At 40.3% G+C, this 20,212-nt stretch overlaps 3 protein-coding genes across 5 annotated transcripts in view; all 3 read left to right on the top strand.

The window, feature by feature from the left end:
• The first annotated feature begins 3,551 nt into the window (after positions 1–3,551).
• On the top strand, positions 3,552–8,818 carry LOC103477568 (uncharacterized). The gene is made up of 4 exons (XM_008430733.2): positions 3,552–4,485; positions 5,151–5,462; positions 5,547–5,646; positions 6,985–8,818. The coding sequence occupies exons 1-4, from the start codon at positions 4,113–4,115 to the stop codon at positions 7,382–7,384; spliced, it is 1,185 nt and encodes a 394-aa protein (XP_008428955.1). The 5' UTR covers positions 3,552–4,112; the 3' UTR covers positions 7,385–8,818.
• Positions 8,819–10,705: 1,887 nt separating this feature from the next.
• rpz (rapunzel) lies at positions 10,706–16,844 on the top strand. Of its 2 annotated transcripts, none has more exons than XM_008430728.2 (2): positions 10,706–10,983; positions 14,565–16,844. In XM_008430728.2, the coding sequence occupies exons 1-2, from the start codon at positions 10,843–10,845 to the stop codon at positions 15,258–15,260; spliced, it is 837 nt and encodes a 278-aa protein (XP_008428950.1). In that variant the 5' UTR covers positions 10,706–10,842; the 3' UTR covers positions 15,261–16,844. The 2 variants fall into 2 exon arrangements, with proteins under 2 accessions (XP_008428950.1, XP_008428954.1); XM_008430732.2 differs by lacking the exon at positions 10,706–10,983 and adding an exon at positions 11,391–11,567.
• Positions 16,845–19,492: 2,648 nt separating this feature from the next.
• Positions 19,493–20,212, top strand: part of rpz3 (rapunzel 3) — a 6,066-nt gene continuing 5,346 nt past the window's right edge. The window contains exon 1 of one of the 2 annotated variants that reach the window (XM_008430726.2): positions 19,493–19,579. The gene's annotated coding sequence lies outside the window, so the exon portion shown is untranslated. Of the gene's footprint in view, positions 19,580–19,671; positions 19,774–20,212 lie in introns of those variants that run through there. The other variant, XM_008430727.2, reaches the window with a different exon arrangement.

The following is a 20,212-nucleotide window of genomic DNA, read 5'->3' as shown; positions in this document are numbered from 1 at the left end:
AAACAGAAAAGGGAAATGAAGCTTTTAGGTTTTCTGCCCCCTCTTAGAAATGCCCTGCAAGCTGAATTAAAACTTTCAGAGCTTGTTTCACTGAACGCTTTTTGCAACATTTTAAATAACCGACAACCAATATCCTGTCAACAGCGCCTGTGTTTTAAATCTTAAATTTCCACTGTTTTTTTAAATTTGTATTGTCACAACTACTGCCTTTTATTGTTAAATTTTTTGCATTTATATATTTCTAATGTGTATTTTTGTTGTTTCTGTTTACTTGTCTAGTCTATAATGAAGTGTACTGCTGTTTTTGTTGATGTCAGTAGGTATTTTCTGGTTAAATAAAGGTTTAACAATAAAAACAATCCAGTATAAAAGTGTGTAGTGTAAATAAGAAAAAGCTCTGTGGGTATGAATACTTATGCAAACCTCTAATTTCTTCACCTATTGTTGCTAAGCAGCTTTTTACAGCTACACYTTCTGGGTTTATRRTATTTAAATGATTTCCATTAATATTCCTGCAGACTTCCTGGCGATCATTCAGTCTTTTCTTCTTCTCTGAACTCTTTATTTCTCCGTGTTGCACGTTCCCACATCAGTCTGTGCTTTCATACACGCAGCTAAAGAAATGTTGTAAAGAACGTGCCTAAAGAGGTCATGGTTTCAGTATTTGCCGTGGTTTTGCTTGTGTGTTATTTTACTCTCTATGTTTTTCTTGTGTTTTCAGTCACTATTCCWCCATATTTACATACTAGAAAGAAAACCACGTGTCGGGTTGGTTTGTGTTGGGTGACCTGCTTAGTTTCAGAGGCAAACTTGGTCTATGCTACTTTGACTTTATGGTTTACACAAACACAAGGTTTTTTTTTTATATTTTGACATCAACATGTCTTATATTAACACATTTTCAGCCAATTCATCAACTAAAATGTTCCCTCTGGTTTATATTTATATCTTGCACATCAGTTAACGTTTATGTTCACGCTCTGGTACCTTTTATTTCTAACTTCCTCTGAAAAACTGGATTATAATTTGGAATCAAATAACCTGAATTCCTCAGTTCATTATCAGCTTTGCAGCTTTTTCGTTCATCTAATTTGATCTAATTTGAGGTTGATTTTGAGCTAAATGTTATTGATTGTGATCCCAAAATCTAGCTGATGATAAATTCTGGAAATGAGTTGGATAACTGTAAATCAATAATTTCTTATCAATATATTGCTGAAAGTGGAGAAAATATGTTTTATTTAGCTATTTTAGGTTTTTGATGAAAAAAACTCCTCATATGAAAATAAAACAACTTGTTAAATTCTGGAAGATGCCATCCATTTTTTTAAGTGCACCAGTTCCTCCTGCAGCAAAACATGTCCACAGAATGATGCTGCCACCTCCATGCGTCACAGTTATTATGGTAGAGGCATCCCCATTTTTCCTCCAAATGTAATGATGGTAATTATGGACACACAGTTCCACTTTAGTGGAGATGCCTCCACAATGAGAGGCTTTTGTCCCTCTGTGATTTCTGTTACAAGGATAATATTTGTTCTTTAACTTCAAAGTGTGTTTTAGTTAAAAATGAATTTCTCAGAACATAATGGAAAATGGAAACGGAGTATCATCTTAAAAACAACTTATCTGTTTTATCTACATTTTAATAAATACAGTTTAAGAATTACTCATACTCTCCTCAGTAATCAGTGGAAATGCATTTGTCCTCACAGGATATCAGCCCAGGGCTGCACAGTGGTGCAGTTGGTAGAGAAGGTTCTGGGTTTGATTCCCAGCCCCGGTCTTTCTGCATGGAGTTAGCATGTTCTCCCTGTGCATGCATGGGTTTTCTCCAGGTACTCCAGTTTCCTCCCACAGTCCAAAAGCATGACTGTCAGGTTAACTGGTCTGTCTAAATTGTCCCTGTGTGTCTCTGTGTTGCCCTGCGACAGACTGGCAACCTGTCCAGGGCGACCCTGCCTCTCACCCGGAACATTAGCTGGCACCAGCAACCCTCCTGACCCCACCAGGGACAAGGGTATAAAGAAAATGGATGGAAGAAATCAACCCTCATCACTGCTGAGCAGCTTTGTCTTTGCAACATTTCCACAGGTGAAATTACTCACAGTTAGGAGAAACGTGTCAGTGAAATTATATGTTTACTTTTCAAGGCTAAATCCCACAAGGGCTTGGATGAGCTGCATTATGTTGTTTCCCCTCTCCAACAGAGATCATAATAGCTCTTCTAGCTTATTGACACTGCGCCCCCAAGTGGCGGGATTTCAACTACTAAAAGACGGAATCAATTTTCTTTTTTTTTTTTTTCTGAAGAATGAAGGAGGCGTTATTTCTGGAGAGAAGAAGGTTTTTTATTAAAGGGCAAAGGAATCTGAGCTAAAGTTAAAATGAAATAGCAGTCAGTCACTTTCTACAAAAAGTAAAGCTCCAGGTTGACCTGAAACCCGATGGGTCAGCATCATCATATTACACACAAACGTCCCCACATATCTATTTGATGGTGGCATCTTAAACCCCCATTCAGTGACGCTATAATGACGTGGAAAACCCGACTCACTTACGTCACAGGAAAAGAAAACGTCAGATGTTTTGGGGTAAATAGCGCGCCCTCTGGTGGCCGTCAGTAGTTTTGTATGTCAGCTTTTTGTTTCTGCCCCAGGTGACGTCATGCTGCACTCATTTCATATTTCTACGTCATGGGGTCTCCTCTGGCAAGCTGCTGTTTCATAAAGTAAAAACTATGTTGATGATTATAAATTAATCTACCTTCTTATACCTTAAAAACTATTGTAAAATTATGTCTCAATTAATGAGATCATAAGAATGTTTTAATTCCCTATAAAAAAATAAGCTTGTATATTTTCATATATGATATGATTTTAAAAAATCATATCTAATAATTTATTATTATGGCTGCTATTAAAAACAAAATTTAATTTCTCAGTTGAAAAATAATGTAAGACCAATAAAAGTATTTCTAAAAATCCTGCTGGAAGGTATAATGATTTACTGTATTTCATACTTTACTGGGGCATTTTATTAGAAATGCAGCACTCTTTATTCAGGAAACAAATGGCGGGATTAGCAGTTATAAGTTTATGGTTATAATATCAACACATATTGGAAAACATGAGAACATGAAGGAGAAATGTAAAAGAATATTATATTAATATTAGCAAGATTAAGTTTTGGATATAATTGTCATCTTATTCACAATACAACAACACAATACAGGAATTTGAAACAATAAAACATTCTGTTTTAATTAGTTGTAGATATGACAGAAAATATGGTGGAAGAATTGAGAAAAATTAAGAAGCATTAATTTAATGGATATGCTACAGGAAAATGCAGAATGTAAATGTATTCAAATTATTGTAACATTTTTAAAAGAAACTAAAGTTGATTAATAAAATATGATTTTTAAACCTTTATTTAGAATATCAGTTTACAAAGAAAACGGCAATATTAATACAAAATATCAGATTTCACAGGTTGAGTTGCATGTACTCAAAAAACGATAAAAACAATTTTAAAAAAATAAACAATAAAAATAATAATAAGGTGACGCAGAGAAAATACCGCAGTTTACAACATATAATATTATTGACCAAATGTGTACAAAATAATACTTTGAGTCACATTCCATACCAGCAGGTGGCGTTAATGCATGACGCATAGGAAAACATGCCAACCATGTAAAACAATCTACTGTTGTTGCTTTTAATAAAATGTTGCTGAGCTGCCCTGGAGACAGAAAAGGTTTGCTATGGCTGCTGCTGACTCCTGCTCTAATGAGCTGATTAGATGAGCTTGGGCTGTATTTGTATTGCCTCCACAAGGGGGAGCTGTGGCTTTTTAGAATGAATGTTTAAACGAAGAAGAGAGGGACTGTTGGACCCCGAGCTGTTTATTGGGAAACAGTTTGAGCTAAATAACTCTGACTTTTGAACAAGCCTTTGCTTAACGTGGTTTTACACCGCAGAACTCACTCGGATCCGCCATTTTGTCGTGGTTCCAGCGGACAGCGGGGGCTCAGCTGGTGGTGCTGCTCTTGTTCTTGGTGGAGCTCCTCCCGCTGCTCGGCTCACCTCCACAGGTCGCCTCTCAGGATGAATCTGGTCGAAAACAAAACTCTGCGCTCGCAGCTTCACGACGAGGAGGCGGTGGTGGTGGAGAACGCCGTCAGGCTGGCGATAGACTCGGTGCTGAACGTGTTGTACGGGGTGAACAGCGCCAGGACGCGGGAGTACCAGCGGATGGTGGCCGACAGGGACAAAGAGATCCAGCGGCTGGAGGGCAGGCTCACGGAGATCGAGCGCGAGCTGCAGGTGCTGCGCAGACATGGCTGCACGTGCGGGTTGTTCGAGGCCGGGAGCCGGACCTCCGCTAACCGACAGACAGGGGAGCAGATCCGGGCTGAAGCAGGGGGAGTGGGCCCTGAGGTGGCAGCAGGACCGCAGGACTGTGACCTGAGCCTTTCCTGTAAGCGCCCACGGACGCGTCTCTCTAAAACACGAGTGAAAAGCTACAAAAAAAAAACACGCAGATTAGATGATGTCATCACTAAACCCGAGTAAAAACACTGATGACAACTCAGGTGTCCTAACTTTAACCTAGTGTAGCCAAAAAATTGTACTCAAGTAAGAGTAGCTCTACTTAAACATGTTTATTCAGATAAAAAGTAAAACGTACTCAAACCTTTTAAACAAAAACAAAACTGTAGAAAATAAAGATTTACGTTGACTTTTTCAGTCGACATAATGCTGATTTAATATTTAAAACAGTTGTAATCAGACTGACAAAAAATATTTATGTTCAAGTATTTTTAAGACTAGTCTCACTAGGTGTGACTGCTGGTCTGGTATATTTATTTATCATTCAGTGTAAGTTACTTTTAGTGAGTAGCCACAAAGTTTACTCTACGTAAGAGTAGAGATATTGATAAATGTAATAGAGCTGCACCAATATGAAGAGAAATCATTGAAGGAAGAGTTGTATGTGACGTCCATAAGTCCACAATGAGAGAATATAAAACATTTAAGGATTCTGGTACAAGTGGATGCCCCAACAAATGTATAACACGGACTAATAATATATGATCTACTGTGTTTTTTCTTAGTTATTTACTGCGGCTTTTTCTTCCACAGTGGGCGTTTATCCTCGACCCTCGTCTCATTTCCCTTCCCAGTACCACGAGTCGCTCCTCCCATCACCGCCCAGCTACCTGGGCATAACCTCCACCTGCACATCCCGCTCCTCGGAGGCTTCAGGGGGCACAGAGGCCACCAGGAACCTGCCTACATCTCCCAGCAGCCTCGTGGTGAAGGAGGAGCCCTGTGATGTGGATGCTGTCCTGATAGAATGGGAGCTGAGCGAGGAGAGAGCTGCAGAATCTCAGGAGCAACCAGGAAGTCCGTGTCCGGACGAGCAGAGTCCTGATCATCATCATCATTCACCAGGTGCTCAGAATTCATGCACACTTATATCCTAATTAATATGTTTATTTTGTAAAAACATCTAATGTTGCATCCCACCTCTCTTAGTTCCTGCAGATCATGTGGAGAACAATGAGGGTCATATGCTGAGGGAAAAAACTCCAGTAAATCCTGCTGGTTTTCAAAGCTCTGCAGGAGATCAACTGAGGTGAGACGCAGATTATAGCTAAATAAATACAGAAAATAGTTACCATTTTCATTTTTTTAAAGATTTAAGTGCCGAACGGAAACTGATCCAGCCCAGAGAGCGGCTTTATTTATATGTAGATCCAGACTAGAGATGCAAGTTATTGATTAATGAGTTAATCCAAAGTTGATTGCTAACTTGATCAACCTCCATTTTCTTAACAAACTGAGTTTTCTTCTGAATCATAAGGAAAAAAATGTTTCATATATGCTGAATTAAAAAAAATCATTTTGTGTCAACTGTGTTAAATACAGTGAATAAACATAAAATTGTGGTTTTCTCATATTATTAAACTTAGACATATTTATAAAATATAACAAAACAAAAACCTCTTAAGTTGTTGAAGAGAAAAATAAAAAGATGAATTCCCCAAGAACAGAAGTATTGTCTGGTTTCTCTTTAAAGGATGTTAAAACTTCACTCTAATAACTGAAAACAGTTCTCAAAATCAACCGTCCTCATAAAACGGCATGTTTTTTGCATCATGTTATGATTTTTGCTGCGTTATTTCCTCTGCTTCTCTGCCATCACATTGTCGCCTTAGTAACACATCGGTGATTTTTGAATAACAGGTTCAAACTACGATCGTGGTGTACGATGCCGTATTAGAGCCACTGCAGAGAGAAAAAAACAGGAGTAAATTTCCCCCAAAAAAACTACATTTTTAGATTAATCTCAGAAATTTTCAAGGAAAAAAAGTCTGAAATTTCTGCACTCAAACAATTAAGGATTTGAAAATGAAAACTGAGAAATTTTGAGATTTATCTACAAAATTGTCCAGAAAAAAGTCGGATCGTTTTCAAACAATGTCACTGAATAACTCCTCGTCTGGTTTGCAGCCGGCACTACAGTTTCAAGATTTTTGAAACTCAAATGTCCAAGTTTTTTTCTAGATTACCTAACTCTGAATTTATCAGTTTTTCTGTATAAATTTACTTTTTTTTCTACCTGCAAAGTCTCTAATATGTCGTCATAAAGGTCAAACGTCAGGAACTTGTCAATGTTTTGTTAACCCCATAAAGTTAATTTTGCATCCCACCCGGTTTGGACCGTGTCTCTTTCTCGTTCTGGTATGGTGCCGCCATCTTTGTTTCTGTATCAACTGGCTCTGCTTAGGAATGAGCTGTGACACCTTCTACTGGATGGCGGCCAAACTACAACACTAAAAGACGGTCTAGATGGGCGTTACTAGTTAATCGCTTGGAACGGTTTTTAATCTACAAGTAATCGTAAATTGATTATTGATTTTTACCCGATTCAGATCGATCTTGATCTTTTCCCACCTGTCGTCTCTCTTAGGAACAAAAAGAAGAATGTTCCCACGTCGCAGCTGACGGAGGAGGCCCAGAGGCTGAAGCGGGCGGCGTGGAGAGCAGCTTCCAAAAGATACTACGCCCGTAAAATCGCCCGTCAGCAGGCGAGCCTCCATGGCGGCGGCCATGCAGCAAGCGCCCAGCGCGGCTATTTGGTGGAGGAGCGGAGGAAACGGATGATCTCAGACCTGCCGGAGGAGTCCCAGATGATGCGCAGGGAGATGTGGAGGGCCGCCTCCCGGAGGTACTACGACAGGAAAACGGCTCGCCACCCCACAGAGGGCCTGCAGTACGGACACCTGATGGAGAACCTGAACCCTGCTGGAGCCACGCAGGGGCCCAACGGAGAGGGGCCCCTGGTTATCACTGGAATAATGTGCAGCTGATGATCACAGTCGTGCTTTTACAAACGTTTTTATTCAGATTCCAGGGTTTATTGGACGTAGGGAGACCAGGTTCAAGTAACTAATCAAATCTAAAGGGAAGGTTTAGTAAAAAAACACAAACTTTCCAGTCAAATTGTTACATTTTTGTGGGAATATCATGAAAACTGGAATGAAAAAGCATCTAGAATACGGCTATATCTAAAACTGACTGCAGCAGACTGACTGGTTCAACAAGCTCATCTGTGTAAACTTTGTTTAACTCGTACATCTGACATCCATCGATTATGAAGGAAAACAGGATTCCAGGTTCTTCAAGAGGAAAAGGAAGAGATTGCAAGATTACCCACAATTTACTCTGATTTTTACTAAATTTAAAGTTTATCCAAGAACATTGTATTTGATGATGCGCTTCCTGAATGAATTATTTTTTTCATAAACTCGATGTTTTAGCTGCAGGTTTCTTCTCGTTTCCTCTCCACCATCGCCATGTGATTGATAATCCTGTCACAATAAGCAATTAATCAGTTAATCACATGATGAATTTAAATAAGCTAGGTGATTACCTTTATAATGATTCATATTTTCTGAAGGACAGTTTTAACAGAGACATCAGAATCCATTTTATTTGTGGTTTTGGTTGTAAGTTGTTTTTATTTGCTTTTTTTATGGTTTTTGGTTGTTTTATTGTCTTCCAGTTCCAGTGTGGAGTGTTCTGTAACAAATTTTAGTTTATCAGTCTTTCCATTATCAGTATAGTAGATGAAAATGGTCTCAAAACAACAACATTATCGTTCCTCTGGGATGATTTGTTCAGTAAAATCTGTTACTGATTGAACAGAGTTGCTCTTTCTAAATGATTGTTTGTGTAAAACGGCTTTCTGGTGTTTTGACTCAATCCAAGTTGAATAATAATATCCAAACACATAAATTAGCTGCTTTTACAAAACTTCTAATTTTGAGTGATGTTATTTGTATTATTTTTGAGAGAGACGAGAGATGGATAATTGCTTTCAAAAAACATAAAAGTTAACATAACTGCAATTAGCAGGTTTATTTTTGCAGATGACATTTGATTTACCGACATGTTTTCTCCCGTATTGAAGGAAAAAGAACCCGGGAATCTGAACTAAAATTATAATTTCAGTTTTTCTTTCCTGAATTCAACATTTCACTCAGATCATTGACGTCATCGGCCTTCCCTGCTTCCGTTTTTACTTGTTGAACCCTGAGATCTTCCACATTCATCCTGATGTTGTACATGTGCAGCGCCCCTGGAGTTCAGTATGTGTTACTGCACCTGCCAGCGGCAGCGAAATGATTCCCGTTTTTATGTTTCTAAAAATGATCAGCTGAGTTTCTACTAAAATAAATCTTTTCATGTTTTGTACCTCTCTCTATTTTCCACGTGTTAAATAATAAATATATTTAAATGCAGCTGTGGGATTCAAATTTCTGGGTTAATTTTTAAAAGTTCATAAAATGGGATTTCAAAATGACCTTTTATTTTTGCATAATAAAAAAAGAACGCAGTAATATGGATTTAACTTTTATTATTAAGGCACTGTAATGAGCATTCATTTACATCACTTGCAACTTTACCAACAATTTATATTTTTGTGTGAATAAACAATTATAACAAAAGAGGAAAATATGAGATTTTACATATTGCACTTTTATTAAGAACTTAAGACATTTCTTATTGAACATGTTCCTTGTGTGTGAAAAACAATGATAAAATCATTACTTAGTCTGAATAAAATAATGTGAAACAACCAAATGAGGTGTGAATGTAGAAATGATCGCCTGTTTCTGCTGGTTTCTACCTGATTCTTGTCCTGGAGTGATTCCTACCATCGCTCCTCCATCTGTGTGTCTTTCAGCGCTGCAGAAACAAAAACATAAAAATACAAAAACATGCATCTCACATCACAGACTGTCAGCCTGAATCCTGCGCATTACGCTTTCTGACTGCGGCCCAACGCGCAGCTGCTGATGTTGCACAAGTGTGGTCTTTCCTGCAGAATCATGACTGGCTGTTTGTCCCACCATGACTGCTGTCTGGGTCTGAAATGTGAGCCGCTGTTCAGCTGCCGCTGCGCACATGCGGCTGCGCACATGGCGCTAAACAAAGCCTCTATATGTGCGGATGTTTCCACCAGCAGCAAGATGTGAGGCGCGATCCTCTCATTCATGTCTGCAGATATAATGAAAGCTTTGTGGTTTCTAACGGACAGAGCTTCTTCTGTTCCTGTTTTATGCGCAGAGTGACGCGCAGGAAGAACCGCGCCGCTGGTGTGCCGCTGTGTGTCCAGGGTTGGGGTTTCAGATAGGGGGGTGGGGGGGGATGGCAGAGGATTTGCGGGTGTTTGTCGCCGTTCTGGACACGCATGGAGGCGGACGCCCGTCCTAATGGAGCCTGCGTGCGGATGTAAACATGCCGGAGGCAGGGCCGCTTCAACGCTGCTGCTGCTGCTGCTGCTGCTGCTGCTGGAGGCGGCAGCATCATTTGCATGCAGGTTTGTTTTGGGGAAACGTCCTCAACGGTCGGAGGAGTGAACACACCCGAGGATCCGCTGATTTTATCCGCTGCAGAAATGGACTGAAGCCTCCTGAAGTCTGGCTGGAGGCGCAGACTGAGGATTTCAGCGCGCTGACTGGATGCAGTCACTGCTTTTCTTTACGCTTTTTCGCTTTTCTGCTCAGGCAGACCGGACGTTTACGTATTAATGTGTGATCCAGAGCTAGTAGCATCTGTTTATAAGCATTTAAGCAGTAAATACTTATAAACAGATACAATAATAAGCTGCATTTCCGATAAAGCTACTGCGCCTCTAGGAACATTGTTTTTCCTTTGCGCTCTTTAAATTTGACTTTATTTGAGTGCCGCTTAATATTTTTAACCCAAATTGTAATATTTAGATAAAATTTGAATTTTTACCTTTAAACTCTGATGAGCTTCTTGTTTTTCCCTCCCTGGAGCCTTTGGAGAGTTCTCTGTGCCTCTGGATGCACCTGCTGTATTTGGAGAGGGTCTAACTTGGATTCGCTGCGCTCTTTTTGGGTTTCACTGGATTTTTATCTGGATTTTAAACTTTCCGCCACATTTTCAAATCTATTCCGCAACAAAAACAGCCGGTCTGACCAACAAGGCCCATCAGTTGTGCTTGTGCAGGCTGCCTGAGACGCCCCGGGGTTTGGAAACGCGCTGAAGTCAGCTGAGCGTCTCCAAGAGTTCAGCTGCGCACTCAACGACAACTGCGTCTCTCTAACTGTTTGGCTATTGGGTGGAGCAGAAGAAGTGTGAAATTTAGGGGGTGGGACGGTGTATTCCCAAGGTAGGGGGTTTCATTATTTAACTCATTTTAAATGGTATTTTTGGTGCCATATTGGTGCTTTTATCTATTTGAGGCCCAAATAACCTTATTTTTCATTTGGAGGGGCTAATTTGGATTTAAAAAATGGTTTTGTCCAATTTGATCACCCCCACATATTCAACATACATGGAAGTGTCCTTTTTGCAGGGATTGCTGGGAAGAAGAAGGAGGGTGTCGAGCTTGGGACTTTGGAAAGGCAGTTTTAGTCAGAGCCAGTTTGAAAAGGTAAGAAATCCTCTGCTCTGCTGGGACCAATGGGGCCCAATGTCGGCTGGGAGGCAAATAGAGACTCTTTACTCGGGATATATGGAGAGAAAGTCAACTTTTCAGGTGTATTTTGGTGTATTTGGTGTGTTTTGTAGGCAGGGAGGGTCAGGGCTCTGGGTGTGCACTAACAAGGAAATACGGAGAGGTAGCTAGGGGGAGCCATAGCTGCGCAGGAAGGTGGGCCTGGGCTGCTGCTGAGGGGATGTGCTGCTTTTTATAACACTCACAAACAAAGAACTCCGGATGACGCTTGATTGTTGGAGGATTGGGACGTTGGTTCCGTTATTGTTTGGGGAATTTCAGCTTGTGGGACCGTCTTCCTTTGGGAAGTCTGTTAGCCAGCAGGAGGAGAGAGGCCTGTAGAGGAAAACAGTCAGAAAATATGGTCAAATCCCAGAAAACAACCCAAAACCAGGCACTAAAATGTAAACTGTGAGCTTTGGGCAGAACTTGCTGAAGGACCAGAATATATTTACAGTTAGCCTAGCATTGCTGTTGTGATTGAAGACATTCAAGATGGCCTCTGTGCTGCCTGGAAACAGGTGAGAAGAGCCTGGCACTTCCTGTTCAGACAGTCAACCGTCACATACACGGTTTTTAAACATTTTATTATCTCCAAATAACTCCTAAAAATCCATTTATGCATAAAATGTGGGCCTTATGTGTGTTCTGTTTCATTAGACGTGCTGAGACTCCTGTTTATAAAGGCTGAGCTGTTGTTGGCTGGCTCACTTTACAGGTTTTCCAACAAAATGGCTGTAATTGGTCTGCTTAATGAGAACTAATTAACGTTTTAATTGAGTTTTATCATTTTAGCTTGAAAGTTAGAACTAATTCCTGCTTTAAAACACTAAAATATCTCACAATCATGACGTTTAGTTGGTTGAGGTTATTATTTTTAAAGCTTTGCAATAAATATTAGGTCAATTAAATCGGCACAAAGGGTTAATTTAGAGCTAAAAACAGCCTTTATTGGGGGTTTACCAACCTAAAGTCACAAAATACACTTTAATTCTCATTAAGTAATGATTACAAAATGCAATATTATTGGTAGATAAATCATATTTGAAAAAGAAACACAAGGACTAACCCTTTAGTTACCTGCATTATCTGTTGGAGTTTGTTGTATTGTGCTGAGAAAAACAGATTGTCTCCTTTTTCCAGTGAGTTTTCTGAAAGAATAACAAAACAAGACGAGTTAAAATACAGAGAGTAATCTAATTGTCTTTAAACAGCAAATGTTTAGACAAGGGGTCATTTATAATCATTCATATTATTAAAAAAATGGCCTCTTTGAAGCAGCAGTATAATGCGGTATAAATGTGTCTCAGAACAGTTGCGATGATTTTATTTATTCAACACAGTCAGGTTTTCAAACACACCAAACAAGTTTAATTTGATCTATTCAAGTGTCTGAAAGTTGACTTCCTGAATATTAAAAATAAATCGGGTAATTCTTGCAGATTAAATCCATTTAAAGTCCATATTTGGCCCGTTTTTCTGCATTTAAAGGGTTAAGCCTGTGCGGTAGTTTCAGTCCACAGCTGTGGTGCTGAAATCACATGGATGCTGTGGATGTTTCTGGAAAGGCGGGTGAAATGCCGCCCCCTTGTGGCGCTAACAGGAAGAGAAAGTAAAACGGAAAACATGTCGCCCTGTGGCCTCGGTGGTTCTTTGATTATCAGAACCGCTGCTGTAATGTGGCTGGTTCTGGTCGGTTCAGGAAGTAAAACACTGATTACTCCTGTAGGAGTTTTAAAAATAAGTCTTGGGTGTCAGATATCCCAGCTCCTATCAGACTAAGCCTGAGATCATGTTGCTTCCGTTACGTAATAAACACGTTTAGCAGCGGCGAGCCGCCCGCCAGCTGCTGGTCGTGTCACACAGGAGCTATCGGCTCGGTCCATAGAAACCCACAGACAACGGCCTGGTGCTGAAAAGCTGCGTCATGAACAAACATGGAGGCTGTTAACTCCTTCATGGCTGCCAACGGCACCCAGACAGGGACAAAAATCTGCTCACCGGAGTTAGAACGTTCCAGAAGAGTTCAACCTGCAGCCTTTTTTATCCAGTTCATTCAGTGATCATGTTTAGCAGAACCAGGGATATAAAGCTATGGTGTTATTAATTATACATCGATTGGGTAATGAATACTCAGCAGAAGATGCCATCTTCAAAAAATGTATTAACTTATTGTTCAGCTAACGGCTTTTGTTGTCGCCATTTTGCAGACTAGCTTAAATGCTGCCAGGAGGAGAGAGGAGTACGGTAATTAGCCGTCAGCTGCCGTAAACTGCTTGTGTGGAGGAAAAACAAAACACATCAGTTGAAAAGGCTAATATTAGATTCATAAACTCAAAAACAAAGTATGTTTTAGTTTTATAAACGCATGATATAGTTCCAGGCAATTAGAGTTTTTTCCCCATTAATTACCATTTTAGTTTATTTCAGCTAACAAAAATGTTTTCTCAATTTCAGTTTTCGTTATTTTGTTTGTTTGGGTTAAATATAATAACCTAGATTCGTTTTTTCAGGGTTCTAATATAGAACGTAAGAGAAATGGTGACAGAGGTCCAAACGCCACAGTAATACTACGTTTCTATTCCAGCCATGATTGGAGTTTGAATTGAGCTGAAGTCCCATAAAATTCCCATCATCAACTGGATCAGAAAGAGTTGAGGCTGATGAAACATGGAACCAGCTACAGTGCTTTATTTACTCCGTATTAATGTTGTACTAAAAGTTTAAAATGTGTTTTTCATCATTATGATTCTGAAAAAACAAAACAAATGAAATGTTTTGTTTTCTTTGAGATGAACAAACAGCAGTGCGCCTCCACAAGGCGGGCTGAATGAGATTGATGAGCTAGTTTCCACGGTAACGTAATGGAGATGAGATGCATGCGAGCAGTGGGGCGTTTTAACGGGAACAAACACACTTAGCAGCTGGAACCAGGCAGAGCTGACGTCCGTTAGCAGGAGTCTGTCTGTGGACCGAACCGAACCAGGAGAACAAGGAGACCAAAGACTCACTGCTGCTGCTGAAAACATCGTTTATAAGGGAAATAATCATTAAAAAATCTAGTTGTGTGTTTTATTTTGGGTAGCTTAAGTATCTTCCAGTTCCAGAACTTGTTATTGTGGCATTATGAATACAGATGTCCTGAAAATGATCGTAAAACAACAATATTATCGTTTATCGCCATAATTACCGGACAATTTAACGTCTAGTAAATGGTAAATGGACTGAACTTATATAGCGCTTTATCCGATCATTTTTGACCACTCAAAGCGCTTTACACTAGAGTCACATTCACCCATTCGCACTCACAAACGCTCACACATTTATACACCGATACGCAGCTCGGTAAGCAATTTAGGGTTAAGTGCCTTGCCCAGGGGCACATCGACACGTGGCAGGAGGAAGCTGGAATCGAACCTACAACCTTCCGATCGCAAGACGACTACTCTACCCGCAGAGCCACAGTCGCCCGTAGGTTTTTTGTTATGCTGACTAATCTTTCCCTTCCTCTGCTGCAGATCATCGACACCATGATGGATGAGGAGATACAAGACGACCACAGCAAGCTGAAGCAGGGCCTAGTCAAAGTCCTCCAGTGCGTGGCCACCATCTCGTCGGCGGCGGCCGTGGTCAACCCCATCTTCGGCGTGGCGGGCTCCCTGATCCGGGTGGTGCTGCACCACGTGGACGATGAGGACATCCGCACGCTGAAGCGCGAGTTCGGCTCCGTCCACCAGAGGCTGGACGAGCTGTCCCAGCAGAACCGCCGGACGCTGGTCCAGATCGAGAAGGAGACGCTGGACGGCCAGTACTGCCACGTGGAGGAGAACCTGAAGAACCAGTTCAGGAAGTTCATGGCCATGGTGGAGGCGCGGCCGGAGCACCGCAACGGCAAGAAGGACGACTTCGAGGAGAGCTACGCCAACGACCTGGGCGACCAGAACCTGCACACGCTGTACGACGGCGTGGTGGGCAAGCGGAAGCTGTTCAGCCGGCCCATCCTGGAGGTGTACCTGAAGCACTCGCAGGGCGACCGCCGCGTCATGGAGCGCCTCTGCACGCGCCTCACGTACCTGTTCTGCATCGGCCTCATCGCCCTGATGGGCTACTCCGCCATCATCGGCGACGACGAGGAGGGGCTGAGCGAGGAGTGGGCCGAGAAGATGGAGCACGTGCAGGAGAAGATGCAGGAGGCGCTGCGCAGGTGCACATGAGGAGGAGGAGGAGGAAGAGGAAGGGAAGGCTCAACATTCCCACTCCTGCTCTCTCTTTCCGCAAAAATCTCCTTCTTACCGCGCGACCCTGAAGGCAACGTCTACCAAATCCCGCTGCACGCAAACAGGCTTTTGATTGGCTGCTTTCACATCACAGCCAATTAAAGCTTAGAGATAAATTCACCTTAATAAAATAAACACAGCATTTAGACACAAATGTGCATTTATGGGGCAGAACAGAATCTAACAGAAGGAAGAAAAAACAAAATATCACCAAATATGTTTGTCTACTTTCTAGTGCAAATATGTGAGTACATTTAAAATTAGACAAAACTAAAGTATAAGCTTGTTTTAAGTCAATAATTCATGTATCTAGATGAAACAAAACCAGTTCCACTGGCAGATCATTTTCACCAGTAACAACATTTTTTCTGTTTCCAGTGGAAAAATCTGCCAGTTCAACCAGAACTTTCTGTACTGACTTAAAATAAGCTTATTCATTTATTACCTTTTAAGTTGGTTTTGTTTTATTTCTAGTGTGCTAATAATATATTTGGAGTAGAAACTAGACGCATTATTTGGTAAGACTTTGTGTTTTTGCAGATAAACTCTATAAAAATCAGCCTATTTATCATGAAACTGCTTTAAAAGCTGCATTAACATGAAATATCTGCTTTTTGTTTCCATTATATTAATAATATTTCATCATATTTTCCATGAAGTGTCGACGTAAAGTCCAGCTTCAAGATATAAAATCACATTTCTGCACTTTGTGGAGTTACTGGCCTTGTGTTGGGAAGCTTTCAGGGGGTTTGGGAAGCTGTTGCCACAGCAACCAACGAGCGTCTGGAAGTTTCCGGAACGATGAATGTAAAAAAAAAAATCATGTATGACCTGAGATCACACTACCACCTTCACGTCTTTTTTTTTTTTTTTTTTTTACATATTATTAATCATCTGTACACTATTATGAGCTGAGATCTTTATGTAGCTGATAAAACTTTATTTTATTGATGGTTAGAGACACTAAGTGCTTTTGTTTCAGTCACACTACATTTTCTTCTCTGTTGGGAGGAAATCGGTTACATTTTGGCGACTGGCTTAATCTGTGCAGTTTTAGTGTAAAAATCATGTTTTTGTTTCCTGTCTGCAGCTTTTTAATGAACACAGGAGAGGAACCAAGTGTTACACTTATATCTGATTGTTTTACCTGTAAGGTGTCACATAATCATCACTTTTTTTACCCTGAGTGCCTGAATGTGCCAGTACCTGCTCCTGTTTTATATATTTTATACGCCACCGGGTGGGGGGGGGGACGAACCTGCAGACCACAGTCCAGATTTGTTGTCCATAGTTTTGGGTTTGTGTTCTTGGGTCGAACTCGTCTGAACGGATCAGGGTTGTGGTTCTGGATCGTCCCACTTATTGTTACACTATTAAAGCTTAAAGCGCTCTTCTTTACGTGGAGGAAAACTGGACCCTGAACGCCTCCTGACATGTCGGATATGTGAATATGTTCATGTTTTTTTGTTCTGTTTGGGTTTTTACATGTTTGCATCGACATAAATAAAGATGTGAAAAGAACTTATTGACTTGATTATTTCACATACTGATCAGTTTTACCATTGAATGAAAGCTACTGTAGCTACAAACACATGCACAGTATATATGCACTCTGCATTGTAAGAAAATATGTTTTAAAACTCAAAGTTTTTATTTTAAAGTCATATTTCTATAAGCTGTAATTATATTCTGTAACTTCTTCATTTGGGAATCTTGTAATCTGTTAATCTGAGAGGTTTATAGTCCAAACCTGAAGTTTGCAGAGAATAATTAGTTTTTTTGTTCATTTTAATCATTTTTTCACCAAGAATTTCAAAGCTTTGAACCAACGTTTTAGTCCACAGATTTTCTCCTTTAGTGAAGAAATAAAATCCGGAGTCCAGAAACATCTTTTTGCAGCTGAATCAGGAAACTGAGCTGAGGAACAACAAACATCCAGGAATAAACCAGGTTCAACTTCGAGTCTTAATCAGTCAAATGGAGATTAAATCTGATTTACAGATTTCAGGTTTGAGCTGAAATTACAGAACAATTTAATCTAAAAAGGTATAAATTTATACCTGCAGACATAAAAGTAAAAGCATCTCAAATTTAAAACTGTTTTGTGCATAAACTAATTTTTAAAAATGTTTTTATGTTTTACATTGTTAGTTTCTGAACTTGATGCTATTTTAGTCAAATTTAACAAACTTTTTCTGTGTTCTGAGCTTTGATGATATTATTATAAAAAGTGTAACTTGAATCCAAAGTTGATCATTTTGTAGAGAAATGCTAAATGAGGTGAACAGAACCGAGCCGACATGCAGGCTGGAGTCTTATTTCAGTCCCTGCAGAAGCTGCAGCAGGTTAAAGTTCAGATCCACAGAGTTTAAATTATTCAGCGACACTCAGATGTTCAGTTCTGACCTCACTCTGCTGCATGTCTTTATTTTTAATCTGCTTTTTATTTCTGCAGTGAAAACTATAAGATTCTGCTTCAGGGCAATGTAAAAGATTTATGATTTATAGAAATATGACAGAAATGTGATTAATATCAGAGCATGGAAGGAGCTTCAAGTGAATAAAATAAAAAATGATATGAGTTTGAAACGTATTTTCTAATATTTTGTTTTAAAAGAACATCAGTATGAGGACAGCAGATATAAAATAATGGCTAAAAATGTCCAGAATTCTCTCTTCTGGTTAACTCTCTACATTATTTACCATCTTTATTTGTTCATTTGATTAAATTATTTGGATTTTGTCAAATAAAATCTGAAAACTGTTATTTTAAACGTGAAACAAACACCAATAATTCAGTCAGAGTTCCTGACTTTCAGTGTTCAGCCTAAATCTGAGACTTAGATTTCAAAGTGTGCACATGCAGAACCAAATGAATGAAACAGAGATTTTTTTAAACCGATAAGAAAGTTATTTGTCCTCAGAAAATGCGTAAATTAACGTGCATTTTGCTCATTCCTCCACCAGGGGGCGAGAAAACACCTGTTTTCGGAGCTAAAAGCGTCACATCTGCGGTCCTTCAGTGAGACAGAAGACTTTCTGCTCAGAGACCCGCAGGACGCAGGGCGGGTTATGTCCCTCTGGGTGACCCTCATGGGTCTTTATCCAGACGAACAGGTCCGACTGGCACCGCTCGGAGTTCGGGAACCAACCAGCAGGAAAATGTGCGTTGCAGGAATTTGTAGAACAAACAGAGACGCTATAAAGACTTGAATTTCTCACCTGCGCTGCGGATTATTAAGGATCTTTGCGCCACATCATCATCATCATCATCCGTCATGTGATGAAGCTTTTTTCCTCTCTGCTCCTTGCGGTGAATCCATTTTCACCTGAAGAAAATATGAATCATTTCATGAGTTTTTTGGCTGCTTTAAACCACATGACGGATTTTTGCGCATCAAAGTGAAACAATAATGAAATGTTTTCTGATTTGAGGAGAAATAATTCATGTTTGTAGGAAAAGGAGAGCTTCAGATGTGCAGGCTGGGTGTTTTCATGGCGCGTCGTGCGCGCACACAAGAGAACAGGGAACATTTTAAATATAAAGATAATAAATCATCTGAGTAATAAAGAAAGAAAAATAATATAATGAAATGTCAGATTTAGCATTAGTTCTGTTAGTTCAGTGCTTGTAAATAAAATATGTGTGTTTTCCTCTGGTTTTAAATCGTGAAATGCGCTCAAACATTTACAGCACCGGGTACATTTTAGGCCTCAGTGAGTTTTAAAAATCATGTGTATCATATGAGGACAGCAGATATTTCCAGGTCTTACCTTCTGTTTGGATCCGTTTAAAAAACGTGAGGAATTTGCGCCAAAAACGCAATAAAATCTACAGAAGAGCTTAAAAAATGATAAATAAACATGTGCGAAAACTAATCTAATAAAACAAAATCTCTTTTGTTGGAGAAAATCAAACGTTCCTCCGTTGAGGGAAGGAAAGAAAATGGACCCTCCGCAGATTTTTGCGCTCTCTCTCTCTCTCTCTCTCTCTGTCTCTCTCTCTCTCTCTCTCTCTCTCTCTCTCTCTCTCTCTCTCTCTCTCTCTCTCTCTCTCTCTCCTGTTCCTGCCTACCTCGCTCTCCCTTTTGCAGATACTGAGTGCGCACCTTCCCTGACTCCATCCTTGGACCCCTGTCAGCTCCACAGTCGACTTGAAAGCAGTGGGAATATTTTTTTTTTCTCACTGGAAGTGGGATAAAAACAAAAGTCCAACTTGTCGGTCCGTGAAGGAGCAGCAGATCCTCTCCGTTCAGGTAGAGAAACCGGCGCTGCTGCTGCTGCAGGGATGCTTTGAATGTGTTGATCTGAAGGGGGGGAACACGGAGGGGTGTGTCTGATGCTGTCAGGGGATTTGTGCGTAAAAAAGGCTTCCGTTGCGCATTTGTTCTGGGTGCGCATGACAGTCAAACATGATGCGGTTTGGAAACTGAGGACATTTCTCACTCTGGTATTTTTCCTCACATGTTTGTTGATATTTAGACTTTGTCTCATTTTCTCTCTCATCTCCATAAAGTATAAAAATGTGATTTAATAAAATTTGGTAACATTTTGTTGGGATCAGAAGGAGAAGGCTCATGTATCCAGGTTTCCGGCTGATTTAAGGGTTTTGAAAACTTGCTCCTTCCTCTCTGAGATGCGTCAAGAAAAGATCCAGTGCGTCATTTTCTCCTCTCATCTGCGGCTCCCATTTTGTTTGTTACCTGCAGCCTTTTTGGTGTTTTGATGTTTTATCCAAACTGGAACAGAAATTATTTCTGTTCCTGTTTTCAGATTCCGATTCATTCTGCAGCCTTTTAACCGTGAATGAGCAGAAGTGACAGTTTCTGACCTCCGTCCTGCAGCAGCAGCAGCAGCAGCAGCAGCAGCACCTGCAGCAGCAGCAGCAG

This window comes from Poecilia reticulata, linkage group LG16 (genome assembly GCF_000633615.1).
Source record: "Poecilia reticulata strain Guanapo linkage group LG16, Guppy_female_1.0+MT, whole genome shotgun sequence".
Classification (NCBI taxonomy): Eukaryota; Metazoa; Chordata; class Actinopteri; order Cyprinodontiformes; family Poeciliidae; genus Poecilia; species Poecilia reticulata.
The sequence above is the reverse complement of the archived record's forward strand: the minus strand, read 5'-3'. Positions and strand labels throughout refer to the sequence as shown.

What these genes read in the sequence shown, in the direction of transcription:
- LOC103477568 (XM_008430733.2), top strand. Translation starts at nt 4,113, where the DNA reads ATGAATCTGGTCGAAAACAAAACTCTGCGCTCGCAGCTTCACGACGAG. An exon ending in CTGTGACCTGAGCCTTTCCT is followed by an intron (nt 4,486 to 5,150) that starts GTAAGCGCCCAC and finishes TTTCTTCCACAG; the next exon opens with TGGGCGTTTATCCTCGACCC. An exon ending in TCTGCAGGAGATCAACTGAG is followed by an intron (nt 5,647 to 6,984) that starts GTGAGACGCAGA and finishes CGTCTCTCTTAG; the next exon opens with GAACAAAAAGAAGAATGTTC.
- rpz (XM_008430728.2), top strand. Translation starts at nt 10,843, where the DNA reads ATGGTTTTGTCCAATTTGATCACCCCCACATATTCAACATACATGGAA. An exon ending in GTCAGAGCCAGTTTGAAAAG is followed by an intron (nt 10,984 to 14,564) that starts GTAAGAAATCCT and finishes CCTCTGCTGCAG; the next exon opens with ATCATCGACACCATGATGGA.